At 34.8% G+C, this 16,289-nt stretch overlaps 2 protein-coding genes across 2 annotated transcripts; one reads left to right on the top strand and one right to left on the bottom strand.

The window, feature by feature from the left end:
• Positions 1-6,686: 6,686 nt before the first annotated feature.
• LOC143713979 (phospholipase A and acyltransferase 1) lies at positions 6,687-11,584 on the top strand. Its single transcript, XM_077204902.1, has 3 exons — positions 6,687-6,825; positions 8,001-8,269; positions 11,483-11,584. The coding sequence occupies exons 1-3, from the start codon at positions 6,687-6,689 to the stop codon at positions 11,582-11,584; spliced, it is 510 nt and encodes a 169-aa protein (XP_077061017.1).
• Positions 11,585-12,135: 551 nt separating this feature from the next.
• On the bottom strand, positions 12,136-15,516 carry LOC143713980 (replication factor C subunit 4-like; the record flags this gene model as incomplete). The annotated part of the gene is made up of 4 exons (XM_077204903.1): positions 12,136-12,343; positions 14,264-14,377; positions 15,240-15,320; positions 15,391-15,516. Coding segments are annotated over 4 exons (417 nt in total), but the record flags the coding sequence as incomplete, so codon positions are not given.
• Positions 15,517-16,289: the final 773 nt, after the last annotated feature.

The following is a 16,289-nucleotide window of genomic DNA, read 5'->3' as shown; positions in this document are numbered from 1 at the left end:
TTCTAGATCATCATGACTATGAATAATAACAGTTTACATAATCAAGGTTCTGGATTATTATGATTCTCGATCACCATGTTTTGGTGCATTATAGTTCTAGATCATCGTTGTTATGGATTACTATGGTTCTCGATCAGCATGTTTCTGATATGTTATAGTTCTAGATCATCATGACTATGAATAATAACAGTTTAACGTTACATCATCAATGTTCTGGATTATTATTCTCGATCAACATGTTTTTGAGTGCCTGAGGTTCTAGATCAGCATGATTCTGGATAATTATGACCGAATAACTTAGTTTATTTATTATCGTGTCTGTAGGTCACGTCTCACCGTGCACGTCTTTCTGCGCGATGTTCTGAGTTCGGATGAGCGATGACAGCCTCCTCACGTCTCCCCTGAACACACACTCATGCACGGGGTACGCGCTGTCAGTGTCCCCGTGGTTCTGGTTCTGCTGAGAACTGGAGCGGGTGATCTTGTGATTGCTGCCGCTGAAGATCTTGCTGCCTCGGTTGGCTTTTATCGGCCCGGTGGCCGCCGGTTCCTCGTCCGGCTCCAGTAGATCCAAACCCGCCTTGCGCTCTTTGCGCACCGAGCGGATCTTCTCTCCCGTCATATTTACACAGATGAGCGGTGGAAAACAGCAGCCCGCACAACATGAACACTGTCCGGTGACTCAACGGAGACGGACGGGAATGAAACACGCACCGGGGCGACGCATCTAACGGTAAACAAACGACACACACTCACACACCCTACGAGGAAGAGCCATCTGCCATCTTCCGCTCACACTCTCGCGAGATTTACAAACGGGGGGTAATGAACGCAGGGGAGAGTCTCGCGAGAATGAGGGGACACACTCATGCATCGAAACAATCCTCTACTCTCGCGAGAATGGAATGCAGGTTGACTAGAGACTGGCTGGTGTCGCGAGATCGAATAATTCTGTAAACACACATCTTCATTTGTTTGACATACACAAACTGATTGGGATGTTTGGATATAACAAGCTAAATAGAAGTGAAGATTTTGGTTTTCATTTTATAAATTAAAACGTTTAGAGGAGAGCAGACATGCGGAGTATCACTGCTGACACCTGCTGGAGAGTGAACATCATTTCAAAGGCACTTCTGGTCAAATCTGACTGATTAAAAGTTCCATTTTCCATTAAAAATGGAAGTTTTTTGGCTTTTAGTATGAATATATATATATATATATATATAGCCTCCTATATATTGTAAAGTGATATGGAGGAGATTAGGATGAGAAACGGTTAGACATTAGGAGGAAACTGCGGCTTTACCGAGCTGTGATATAAATGAAACGCAATTGGCTGTTTTCAAAAAGGGGAGGGGCTGTTCAATATGTCCCGCCCTGTCTTCCTATTTTAGTGGACTTTTAAAAACAAACTGAATTCTTATTAGTTCAGACATTCATATTAATAATAATAATACACTTTATTTATAACGCCTTTCTCATGTCCAAAGAGCAACAACACAAAGTAAACAGATTATAAAATACAAACATGCAAATGACAGAAAAAAACAGTAACACAGCTAATAGGTTTGAATTAGCATGTTTTGCTAGCATGTTTAAACAGGTTGCTAACATGATTTAGCATGTTGCAGACATGTCTTAGCACATTTGCTAGCATGAATTGACATGTTTTGGCTCATTGTTAACATGACTTAACATGTCTTAACAAATTGATAGCATGAATTTCCCCTGTAGTCAATAATTTGATCCCTTATCACCAATATTACAGATTTTTAAAAAAAATTCCTTGAAAAAATTTTTCTTTATGCCTTAAATTATCTTGAATGTAACTCAACACGATTGCCTCATTTAGTGTGGGTCTATGAATATGCAAATGAGCCCCGCCTCCACTCACCCACTCACTCACTCAGAGATCCACTCGTTGACGATCACACGTTGATCTGATTGGTTACAAGGTAGTTTATGACGTCAGAAACACCAGCGATTTCAAAGCGTGTTTTTGAGACTGTCTTTGGTTCACTGCAGTTTTAAGCAGAAAATACTCAGCAATGCTGTCGACTTATGAATTTACACATGATTTGTCTTAAAGCATATTAAAAACACCACATAGACATAAATAACATTAAAAGCTGGATTTCGAGCTGAATAGTAGACCATTAGTAGACCTAATAATAAAGTGTAACCAAAAATAAATGTATGTGATCTTTACCCCTTAGTAAATAAACTCATAATTACATCATTCAAAAACAGAAACGTTTCGTGTTCGTTTTTGTGGTCAGTGTTGAAAGCCCACAGAACATGTGACTTTATTCTTAGATTGTGTATGTGTGTGCAATACTTTGAATTCATCGATTACAGGGCAGAGAGGTGCTTATGGAGTCAAAATAATGCTGCATATATTTGCAAAGAAAAAGTAGGTATTGGAAAATAAAATAAAGTTTTTCAAGCAAAAATAAAGTACTGCAAAAGAAATTACACATTTTATAGCAATACTTTTTTTTTTTAAAGATTTGTTAAAGGTGCAGTGTGTAAACATTTTGAGTATCTATTAACAGAAATGCAATATGACATCCATAACTATGTGTTCATTGGTGTATAAAGAACTTACTTAGTAAACCGTACTGTTTTTATTACCTTAGCGTGAGACGTTTATATCTCCATAAACGCGGGCGCCCCCATGAAGGTCGACATATTGTGACGTCATGTTTCTATACCGTAGTCGACAGCGAACACAGCGTTACAGAGCGCGTTTCGTTGAAAGTGGAAGCAGCAGAAAGCTAGAAGCTAGCCATAAACACCGTGAGTAATGACTTTTCCCTTGTCAGTGGTGTAAAATATGTAGTTGCATTGTTTCGTGTAACTTAATTCTTCTCCCTCGCTGTGTTATGGCTTTGCTATGTGGGGATAAATGTGCTGGTTACGTTCGTGAGACAGCTGATTAATACTCTTGTCATTGACCGTAAAACAGTTACAGGAATCACCAACCCGTCGATCTTGGAAGCATTTTAAGTCGATCGAGTTTCCAAAATCAGAGTAAAAAAGCCTATAGTGTGTAGTAAATGGTGTCTAGGGGATGCGGAGGCGCATGCGCTGTTACAATCACGTTATTTTTGCCGCGCGCACCTTTGGACTCATGCAGACGCGTCCAGTTTAAACAAGGCTTAACGCTTTAACCAGCTCAGCCACAGTAACAGCTCATATTAGCCAGCTAAACTTTTACTACTCTGTTAGAAAAAATATATAGTTGCATAGTTTCATGTGTTTCTTCTCCCTCGCTGTATTATGGGTTTGCTATGTGGGGGGAAATGTGCTGGTTACGTTTGTGAGACAATCAGCTGATTACTATTACAGTATTATATTATATATTAAGACCCTTGATCCTCACCTGACTATGGCTTTGTAAACTTTATCCATGATGTGATTTATAATGGACTGTGGTACAGAAACTTGGCTTACTCTGGCTATTCTCTGCCGTCTCAGACGACGATGTTTGTCCCGTTTTAGCCTCCGTAGCTTCTTCGAAAGGGAGGGGTGAGCAGTGGGCTGAGCTCTTAGTGCAAACTCGCAACCGAACCGCTAGATGTCGCCAAAATTTACACACTGCACCTTTAACTAAATGTGTATTACCAGCATCTTTATTTTTGTTTGCAAAACAAAAAATATTTCCCCCCATACTTTATTTTTCTTTTGCAATTCTATATTTTGGTTTGCAAAACAAAAAACATTTCTCTCAATACTTTATTTTTCTTTTGCAATTCTTTATTTTGGTTTTCAAAACAACTTTTATTCTCTCAATACTTTATTTTTCTTTTGCAATTCTTCATTTTGGCAAAACAACTTTTTTTCTCTCAATACTTTATTTTTCTTTTGCAATTATTTATTTTGGTTTGCAAAAAAACTTTTTTTTTCTCTCAATACGTAATTTTTTTTGCAAATATACGTGTCATTATTTTGACTCCATAGGCGGCACACAATGCCAGCGTGACCCGTGAGTGACCCGTGAGTGACCCATGAGTGACCGCAGCAGAAGCTCAGTGAGTTCAGATCGATCAGCAGCAGCAGCAGCTCTGGAATCTCCTCTCGTAACACACAAACACTTGTTTCTCTGGGATCACACGGATATATCCGATGGAGGCTTGAAATCATTCTGATCTGATGATGAAATCTGCTAATAAGTAAGTATAACAGCCGGTTCTGACTTTATTAACTCAGTTCTTGAGTAAAATGCTGGACAATGAAACCGTTCCTGAGTATATTTGAGATTAAAATTAAATCTATTGTATATTCATTTGTTTTAAATTATAGTCCAATAACATGATTAGGATGCAAGTGTTAATTATATTTCTGTCCAGCTAATAAACACTGGTATGTTTCATGCCTCTTTTCCACTTGTTTCTCTATTATTTGCATGCCATTGTAAGTGTTGTAAGAGCCTGTGTTTATGTGTGTTTGTGTAACGGTGACCCTTTTCATTGTCTTGTGTTACTCCAGCATTCTCTGGCTGTTTTCACATTACAACTCACTTTACACGCTCAGAAACGTTAAACATGTTCAGAAATGTAATATTAGTATTGATTTCAGTGTTGTCTGATGATCCGTTTTTATTTTTCCTTCAGAATGTGCAGAATTATGCTTTGGGATGATGGATAATCAACATAGAAGAACTGTTAATGTAAGTAAACAAGCAAAAAAATGACCAGGAATTTACAGGATTTAGTGTATTATTTTACACTAAATTATTGTAGTCTGAAATTTTCAGTGAAATTAATAAATGCTGGGTATTTTTTTCTTTTCTTTTTCTTTTTACAAATTAACGTTAATCAACAGCAAAATTATGCTGACATCACAGTAGTTTACGGCTCTTGTTTTACTGTAAATTCTCATGATAAGAAATTCCACTGTAAGAAATTATATAGTTTACCACTGTAATTGTTTTGAAGTCACCATTATGGTGATCAGTGTTCAATTTGCTTGGGATCTTGGATCTTGTATATTCATAAAAAAAATTCTGATCTAGACAAGTCAGAAAACATTTTTTAAAACAATGACAAGCTAGAGTGTAATTAGGCTATTTGGCTGATTTTTAAGTTAGTCAAACTACTATTATTAGTGTTATTCCAGCATATAGATTTACCAGTATCTTATTTAAAATCCATAATTGTTTGTTGATGGATATTTTACAATAGTTAAGCAACTGTTAAGATCTATCTTTGAAACGTGTGATATTATCATGCAACACAAGATTTATTTTCCTCCATCAGGAAATTATGCACAGACATAAATACTCAATATACAAAACACAACAATGGTGACACGTGACTCAACAAATAATAATAATAATAAAAAAGATAAATTCTGAACATTACTAAATAAACAAACAACACAAACTGCTAAAAGTGAAGCAAAAATAAGTTCAGCAACACAGATAAAACCAACAAGAAACTCCACAGCATAATCTATTCATGCCGCACTGCATGCTGGGAACCTTCATAGTATATGCACTGTAGAAATACAGTATGATATTGAAGATTTTACAAGAAATTTCAAAGATTGCAGTTAGATACAAGAAAAATCCTACTGTGGAATTACCGGGAAGGTAATGCAATTATTAACCTGGAAAATACTGTAATCTCACACTAAACAGTGTAACGTTACTTTAAAATGAGTGCAAATGAGCTAAACAGCATTGTGGAAAATAATGGACAAGTAGCGTTTTATTATACAGGATTTTTTAGAAACCAAGTAAGTGTCTAAAATAATGATTCAGGATTTGACAGACAAGCTAAAAAAAATACAACAGAATTACCCATGATGCACTGAGTCAACGTTTGACCTAAAGTTCACCCAAAAATAAGAATTCTTTCATTAATTACTCAGCCTCATGTCGTTCCAAACCTGTAAGACTTTCGTTCAACACAAATGAAGATCTTTTTGATGAAATCTGAGAGCTTTCGGTCCCTCCATTGACACTCTATGCAATTTACCACTTTTTAAAAAAGGTAATAAGACACTATTAAAGGGATCCATGTAAAGGAATCCACTCTAGTGATTCAAACTCAAATTAAGGAAGCGACGCGAGTGGCAAAAAAACACAATTTACCACTTTGTTTACTAAATATTAATCTGCAACGATTTCACGCGAGCACCACGACGCATGCGCGTGCGGACGTTAATCCTTATGTGAACGCGCGTTGGAGATTAAAAGCAACAGGTTTCTTACAGACCAAGGACGATAACGATAAAGATATAGTTCTAAATAAATAAAGCAACTTTACTTACAAAAGAATAGCAAGCAGAGTTCACATTGAGACTATAACGATAACGGCACAGAGAAACTTAAACAATATCAATGGAATCACTTTCAGAATAAAAACACTGAGCCAATCAGAATCCGTCCTGCTTTGAAGAGCTCGAGCATTTAAAGCGACAGACGACAATACTGCAGCGTGAAAGATCACAATTATTTGTGTTTATCTTTAATCTGAGGATTAAAGATGCTTCTTGGAAAAATGTAAAGCCTATAATCTACTAAAATGAAAACATCAATAATCAAATATAGGTCTGTTATTGTAAAAGTAACAGCACGCATAAAATAAAAAAGTTTTGTTTATAAAGTGACTCATATGTCATTTTTACACTATCCTATGACTGTGAGATTTCTAATATTTCTCTGTTTGCTTCAGATGGCCTCCAGTGAACCTGAAAATTATCACTCTAACGAGGAACCCCAGCCTGGTGACCTCATCGAGATCTTCAGACCAGCCTATCAGCACTGGGCTCTATATCTGGGAGACGGTTACATCATCAACCTCACTCCTGTCGGTCAGTGGCGCCATCATGGCTCAAAAACAGCATTTAGATGACCTCAGAATAATATTTAGGCCTGAATTTAAGATTTATGTATCTGAATGGCATATAAAATCTCCATTCATTTGGATTAAACAGATTTAGTAACACTTTACAACAAGGTTACATTAGTTAACTTCATTACTTAACATGAACATTTACTAATACATAATTAAAATCAAAAGTTGTATCTGTATCTATTATTTAATAACCACGAGCTAACAATGAACAGTCGTATTTTTATGAACTATTATTAACAGATTAATAAATAGCCTACTGTAACAAACAAATTAGGCTACTCGTTGTTAGTTAATGTAATGTATTAGCCAATGATAACTAATGAGACCTTATTTTAAGGTGTTACAAGGTTTTAACTTATCATAAACTGAATATGATGCATATCTGTCCCCCTTGTAGTCAATAATTTTATCTGTTAAAACTCATCTTTGATCACCAAAATGACATATTTAAACGTATTTTCCTTGAAAAAAATGTCTTCTTGCCTTAAAATATCTTGTATGTAACTCGACACCCTTGCTTCATTTAGCATGCGCGGTTCTATGAATATGCAAATGAGCCCCGCCTCCACTCACTCACTCACTCAGAGATCCACTCGTTGACGATCACACGTTGATCTGATTGCTTACAAGGTAGTTTATGACGTCAGAAACACCAGCGATTTCAAAGCGTGTTTTTGAGACTGTCTTTGGTTCACTGCAGTTTTAAGGAGAAAATACTCAGCAATGCTGTCGACTTATGAATTTACACATGATTTGTCTTAAAGCATATTAAAAACAACACATAGACATATAAACAACATTAAAAACTGGATTTTTACCTCAGAATAATCATATTTTCAAAATGCATTCATTGAAATTGATTAGAATCAGCATAAATTGGTTACTCAGTTACAAAATATGAAAACATGGCTAGCTGTGTAATAACTAATATTCAGTGTTCAAATTGTATTTATTGATAATAAATAAATCAATCTTAAAACAGTTTATTAGTACTACATGCTTCATCTATGTATGACTGACAAATTTCCATCACGTTAAGTTTATTCCTTTATGTTAAAACTGTGTCCAAATGCATTAAAATTTTGATATGCAATTCAAATGCACGTCTTTAAACGTGTTTTCTCCTGTCAGATGAGAGTCAAGCCGCTGCCATGTCGAGTGTGAAGTCAGTGTTCAGTCGTAAAGCCGTGGTCCGCATGCAGCTCTTAAAGGAGGTTGTGGGAGAAGATTCATACAGGATCAACAATAAATATGATGACAATCACACGCCGCTGCCCGTCTCTGAGATCATCCAGCGAGCTCAGCTCCTCATTGGACAGGAGGTGTCATATGACCTGCTGGGCAGCAACTGTGAACACTTCGTCACTCTTCTTCGCTACGGCGAGGGAGTGTCTGAACAGGTCAGAACAACCAAAAAAATACCACATTATTACCATGTTCCAGGAATTTGGTATTATTTATGGAAGCTTGTTTCCGTCACAGAATAAATAATTGCGACTTTTTATCTCAGAATTTCGAGTTTATATCTCACAATTCTGACTTTACACAATTGGGACTTTATAACAGGCAATTCTGACTGTATCACGCAATTCTTAATTTATAACACACAATTGCGACTTTATATCACGCAATTCTTACTTTATAACATGCAATTACGACTTTATATCACACAATTCTGACCTTATAACTCGCAATTGCGACTTTATATCACGCAATTCTGACTGTATCACGCAATTCTGACTTTATAACACACAATTGCGACTTTATATCACGCAATTCTTACACAATTACGACTTTATATCACTTAATTCTGCCTTGATAACTCGCAATTCCAACTTTATATCACGAAATTCTTACACAATTACGACTTTATATCACGCAATTCTTACTTTATAACATGCAATTGTGACTTTATATCACGCAATTCTGATTTTATAACTCACAATAGCGACTTTTTATCATGCAATTCTGATTTTATAACTCTCAATTGCGACTTTTTATCATGCAATTCTGATTTTATAACTCTCAATTGTGACTTTATATCATGCAATTCTGATTTTATAACTCTCAATTGCGAATTTTTATCATGCAATTCTGATTTTATAACTCTCAATTGCGACTTTTTATCATGCAATTCTGACTTTATATCACGCAATTGTGGCTTTTTATCATGCAATTCTGACTTTATATCACGCAATTGTGACTTTTTATCATGCAATTCTGACTTTATATCACGCAATTGTGACTTTTTATCATGCAATTCTGATTTTATAACTCTCAATTGCGAATTTTTATTATGCAATTCTGATTTTATAACTCTCAATTGTGACTTTATATCACACAATTCTGACTTTATAACACAATTGCGACTTTATATCACGCAATTCTTACACAATTGTGACTTTATATCACGCAATTCTGACCTTATAACTCGCAATTGCGACTTTTTATCATGCAATTCTGATTTTATAACTCTCAATTACGACTTTTTATCATGCAATTCTGATTTTATAACTCTCAATTGCGACTTTTTATCATGCAATTCTGATTTTATAACTCGCAATTGTGACTTTATATCACGCAATTCTTACACAATTGTGACTTTATATCACGGAATTCTTACTTTATAACATGCAATTGTGACTTTATATCACGCAATTCTGCCTTTATAACTCACAATAGCGACTTTTTATCATGCAATTCTGATTTTATAACTCACAATAGCAACTTTTTATCATGCAATTCTGATTTTATAACTCTCAATTGCGACTTTTTATCATGCAATTCTGATTTTATAACTCACAATAGCGACTTTTTATCATGCAATTCTGATTTTATAACTCTCAATTGCGACTTTTTATTATGCAATTCTGATTTTATAACTCTCAATTGTGACTTTATATCACACAATTCTGACTTTATAACACAATTGCGACTTTATATCACGCAATTCTTACACAATTGTGACTTTATAACTCTCAATTGCGACTTTTTATCATGCAATTCTGATTTTATAACTCGCAATTGTGACTTTATATCACGCAATTCTGACTTTATAACACAATTGCGACTTTATATCACGCAATTCTTACACAATTGTGACTTTATATCACGCAATTCTGACCTTATAACTCGCAATTGTGACTTTTTATCATGCAATTCTGATTTTATAACTCTCAATTGCGACTTTTTATTATGCAATTCTGATTTTATAACTCTCAATTGTGACTTTATATCACACAATTCTGACTTTATAACAGAATTGCGACTTTATATCACGCAATTCTTACACAATTGTGACTTTATATCACGCAATTGTGACTTTTTATCATGCAATTCTGATTTTATAACTCTCAATTGCGACTTTTTATCATGCAATTCTGATTTTATAACTCTCAATTGTGACTTTATATCACACAATTCTGACTTTAAAACACAATTGCGACTTTATATCACGCAATTCTTACACAATTGTGACTTTATATCACGCAATTGTGACTTTTTATCATGCAATTCTGATTTTATAACTCGCAATTGTGACTTTATATCACGCAATTCTGACTTTATAACACAATTGCGACTTTATATCACGCAATTCTTACACAATTGTGACTTTATATCACGCAATTCTGACCTTATAACTCGCAATTGTGACTTTTTATCATGCAATTCTGATTTTATAACTTGCAATTCTGACTTTATATCACGCAATTCTGACTTTATAACATACAATTGTAACTTTATTTCACGCAATTCTTACACAATTACCACTTTATATCACGCAATTCTTACACAATTCTGACTTTATATCACGCAATTCTGACCTTATAACTCGCAATTGCGACTTTATCACACAATTCTGCCTTTATAACTCACAATTGTGACTTTATATCATGCAATTCTGATTTTATAACTCGCAATTGCGACTTTTTATCATGCAATTCTGATTTTATAACTTGCAATTCTGACTTTATAACATACAATTGTAACTTTATTTCACGCAATTCTTACACAATTACCACTTTATATCACGCAATTCTTACACAATTCTGACTTTATATCACGCAATTCTGACTTTATAACTCGCAATTGCAACTTTATCACACAATTCTGCCTTTATAACTCACAATTGTGACTTTATATCATGCAATTCTGACTTTATAACTCGCAATTGCGACTTCATATTACCCAATTGTGAGAAAAAAAAGTCAGAATTTTGAGATAAAAAGTCGCAATTACCTTTTTTTATTTTTCATTCTGTGGGGGAAACAAGCTTCCATCGGTATTCAATCAGCACCATGCAAAAATTTGCACTTTGATATGGCATTTTGGCACATATCAAATCCCTACCAAGGATGAATTTTGAAGCATCATGTGTGCTCCCACCAAAAATGCTTCTGATTCAGGAAATGCCTGATGCCAAAAATGCTGTCAAGTATTGTATTATGTAAAAAACATGATAGATGAATATGCTAATTAGTCAGACGCACATCACTGTATGTGCCTGTACTTTTAATGATTTATTCATATTATAAATAGTAAAACAATAATTTGATGTTCTGATTGGGAACGAGGCTGTTTATGTGATATAGTGTGATCTTCTGTGTTGACAGGCATCACGGGCGATAGGCGCCATCAGTTTGGTGACGGCAGCGGCTAGTGCTTTTTCAGTGCTGGGAATAATCAACACACGCTCCAGAAACAGACCGTTCTAGATCTGACGAAGCCCAGACCACTGAAGACGTTATATGAAGTGATCTGAATTATTATTTAAAGGCATCTGACTCAAGTTTTTTAGGTTGAAAGCAGGTTGTGTGTGACAATGAACTTTTAATGTGAAAGTATTAAAAACTGCTTTATTTCATGCTTGAATGTTTAAAAATACATTATTTTCCTCATATTCTCCATTGTTGCGGCTCCTCTCGTCCCAGTCTGTCAGTAACGCTCTGTTTACTTCCTGTCTCTATGAAGCCCCTCCTTCTGAAAAGCACACTGTGCTCTGATTGGTCGAGTGCTAGTGTGTTTGTGAAATGTCCCGCCCCTTTCCATAACCTCCAGTTTAACACACTACTAACTAACTCAACCAGGCCCCGCCCCTTTATTCTGCGTATGAATTATTATAATGAGAAATATTGTGACGTGTTCGTTCTCGGAAGAAACTCAAGATACCATGGAGGCGTTTCAGGGAGTTGATAACTATGGAAGCACATCCTAAATATTTGAATAAAAATATAAAATGTAAAAAAAAAACACCCCACAACATATATATAGGAAAGAAATGTTTTAATTACATATTTCAAATGTACAAAAAGTTGAAAACAGTAATCTAGGCAGACATGTGTGAAGCTGAAGTGTAACGGAGCTGCTGATTGGTCGGCTCAGGTGTTCTGTGCGGCTTGCTGCATGATGACCGAGCCGAGACTCAATAACTGCAGATACTCGTCAGCACCGTCGGCCAGACACTTGTCCACCTCCTAAAAGACACATCAGAACATTTGATTTCAACAAAACAACCAACACATTTCAATGGAACCTTGTTTCCGCCACAATAATAAAAAAAGTAATTGCGACTTTTTATCTCACAATTCTAACCTTTTTTTCTCCCAATTGAGTGATATAAAGTCAGAATTGTGTTATAAATTCAAAATTGTGTTATAAAGTCAAAATTGCGTGCTATAAAGTCAGAATTGTGTTATAAAGTCAGAATTGTGTGATATAAAATCAGAATTGTGTTATAAAGTCAGAATTGTGTGATATAAAGTCAGAATTGTGTGATAAAGTCAGAATTGTGTGATATAAAGTCAGAATTGTGTTATAAAGTCAGAATTGTGTTATAAAGTCAGAATTGTGTTATAAAGTCAAAATTGCGTGCTATAAAGTCAGAATTGTGTGATATAAAGTCAGAATTGTGTGATAAAGTCAGAATTGTGTGATATAAAGTCAGAATTGTGTGATATAAAGTCAGAATTGTGTTATAAAGTCAGAATTGTGTTATAAAGTCAAAATTGCGTGCTATAAAGTCAGAATTGTGTGATATAAAGTCAGAATTGTGTTATAAGGTCAGAATTGTGTGATATAAAGTCGGAATTGTGTGATATAAAGTCGGAATTGTGTTATAAAGTCAAAATTGCGTGATATAAAGTCAGAATTGCGTGCTATAAAGTCAGAATTGTGTGATATAAAGTCAGAATTGCGTGGTATAAAGTCAGAATTGTGTGATATAGTCAGAATTGTGTGATATAAAGTCAGATTTGTGTGATATAAAGTCAGAATTGTGTTATATAAAGTCAGAATTGTGTGATATAAAGTCAGAATTGTGTGATATAAAGTCAGAATTGTGTGATATAAAGTCAGATTTGTGTGATATAAAGTCAGATTTGTGTGATATAAAGTCAGAATTGTGTGATATAAAGTCAGAATTGTGTGATATAAAGTCAGAATTGTGTGATATAAAGTCAGAATTGTGTGATATAAAGTCAGAATTGTGTGATATAAAGTCAGAATTGCGTGATATAGTCAGAATTGCGTGATATAGTCAGAATTGCGAGATATAAAGTCAGAATTGTGTGATATAAAGTCAGAATTGTGTGATATAAAGTCAGATTTGTGTGATATAAAGTCAGAATTGTGTGATATAAAGTCAGAATTGTGTGATATAAAGTCAGAATTGTGTGATATAAAGTCAGAATTGTGTGATATAAAGTCAGATTTGTGTGATATAAAGTCAGAATTGTGTGATATAAAGTCAGAATTGTGTGATATAAAGTCAGAATTGTGTGATATAAAGTCAGAATTGTGTGATATAAAGTCAGAATTGTGTGATATAGTCAGAATTGCGAGATATAAAGTCAGAATTGTGTGATATAAAGTCAGAATTGTGTGATATAAAGTCAGATTTGTGTGATATAAAGTCAGAATTGTGTGATATAAAGTCAGAATTGTGTGATATAAAGTCAGAATTGTGTGATATAAAGTCAGAATTGTGTGATATAAAGTCAGATTTGTGTGATATAAAGTCAGAATTGTGTGATATAAAGTCAGAATTGTGTGATATAAAGTCAGAATTGTGTGATATAGTCAGAATTGCGAGATATAAAGTCAGAATTGCGAGATATAAAGTCAGAATTGCGTGCTATAAAGTCAGAATTGTGAGAAATAAACTTGCAATTCACACTTTTTCTCCCATTTGTGTTTTAAAGTCAGAATTGTGTGATATAGTTGCAATTCTGAGAAATAAAGTCAGAATTGCAAGATGTAAACTCACAATTGTGAGATAAAAGTCGCAATTATCTTTTAAAATGTTTGATTCTGTGGCGGAAACAAGCTTTTATACATTTCCACTGAACAGAACAAGAAAACTCTCTTATTTCAGTGTGTAGTCTCGGTTCACTTACGGCCATCTTCTCTGCAACGACAGATTTCTGTTTATCGCTCAGCTTCTCTTCGATGATGACCTCATGTAACTGGTTGAGGACGTTAGTAGCAGCGAATCCCTGATCGATCAGATCCTGCACAAATCAAGATGAGCTTTATGGTTTTATGGAAAACCGATACTGAAAACATGACGTTTATAAAGATATAAACATTCTTAAATCAAGATACATTTACTGGAGAAGCTAAATGATTGAAGCTATTAAATCGGTTATTGTAAAATTGATTAAATTAACACATGTCTGCCAATGGGGTCAGAAAAATAATCTAATTCCCCTTTGCATTAAGTGTATTTTTCAGTAAATGTATCTTGATTTAAGGATTTTTATGTTTTTTTGTTGTTGTTTTTAGAAAACAAGACAGGAATACTAAGCAAGAAGAATATTTTGTTACAATAAATCTGAGTTGAGAGTTTGATGAGCACAATAATGAGCTCTTAAACACAGATGCTGTAAAATGAATTTCAAGCACTACTTTTTTGGTTTTCAAGGACTTCATTTATCAATTTATCTCATTTATCAAACAATATTTTTATCTTTGAAATAAAAAAAGGTAAACAGATAAACAAAAATAAACCAATAAAACAAAATGGAACAAATAAAGTGCAGTGACTGCGGTAACTTTAACCATTGAAAGGATACTATGACAAAGACATCGCTTTCCTCATTTAAAATTATTTTTTTCTGTCATGAATATATGATTGAGCTGAAGAATGAAAGCTGTATCACATACTTGCATATTTATATGAGCAATATCACACTCATAGCCATTCAAAATGCCTCTATATCAGACGGACCGCAGCTTTAATTTTGTGAAAAGATTCTTTATTCGATCAAATTAAACACTAATTTCACATGTATTGTTTTCAAGGGTTTTTCCAGGACTTCAATTTCAAAAATTCAAGCACGTTGTACGAACAGTGTCTGTTTTCAGACTCACCTTCACAGCGAGCTCCAGCTTCTCGAAAGCGCCTTTATAACAGATCTGGAGGAGCGTTTCAATCACTTTGGGCGGAACCACCTTGAAAAAGAAAGTAGAGTTTAAAGACGGTATATTAAAAGTCTGGGTCTCGTTCGGCACGTTCACTCACCCCCGCGATCTCGATGATGATTTGTTCAGTGATTTCCCGCTCAGCGTTGAGTCTCGCGGCGCTCTGGAGATACGTGATGGCTTTCCTGAGATCTCCATCTGAGACCTTCACCAGAGCCTCGATTCCCTTCAACACACACACAAATATTTACTCCATACAAAAAGCTTGTGCTTTAAAGGAATAATTCATCCAAAAATGGAAATTATCTCATGATTTACTCGTCCTCAAGCCATCCTATGTGTGTATCGGCTTTCTTCTTTCAGCCAAACGCAATCAGTAATATTCAGTCCCTCCGGAAAAACACGATTATTCGATCGCATTATTCAATGCATAATCAGCCAAAGTCCTCATATTAATGCAGGGGGCACATTTTTTCAGATATGACGCACTTTCGCCCAAAATATGCGGGACTTGCATGATTTCACCATATAAAGCTGGGAAGAGCCAGGATATTATTTAATATACAAATGCAGAGTTTTTTTGTGATTGTTGCGAGCAAAAATCCTTCATTATGAGGCACGTTTTCTTAAAAAATGCGATGGAATATGTGGGATATTTATGCAATTTTATGCGATGAAATTGCGGGAACTTGCAAAAACGGCGGTTTGATGAAAAAGAGAAAAAAGTGATTCCCCAACACCCTGTTCTCACTAGACCACTGCCTTAATGTAAAGAGTCATTTCCTTTTACTTCCTATGATAAGCAAGCGTAACATCACAGAAAGTGCTGGAATATTTAAATCTCATCTTGTTTTATTTCAGATCTTAATAAACACACGCCTCAAACTTACAAAACACTGATGAGTCAAACAACTTCTGCAGCTTTACAAAAGGAATATGCTACAACGTCTGTAAAAATGAATAAATAAAATATAAAAATGTGTGCTTCCTGTTTTACAG

Source organism: Siphateles boraxobius, unplaced genomic scaffold (assembly GCF_051911475.1).
Source record: "Siphateles boraxobius isolate OS27281-9 unplaced genomic scaffold, OSU_SipBor_1 529, whole genome shotgun sequence".
In the NCBI taxonomy this organism is placed as follows: domain Eukaryota; kingdom Metazoa; phylum Chordata; class Actinopteri; order Cypriniformes; family Leuciscidae; genus Siphateles; species Siphateles boraxobius.
This window is presented reverse-complemented; position numbering and strand designations above follow the sequence as displayed.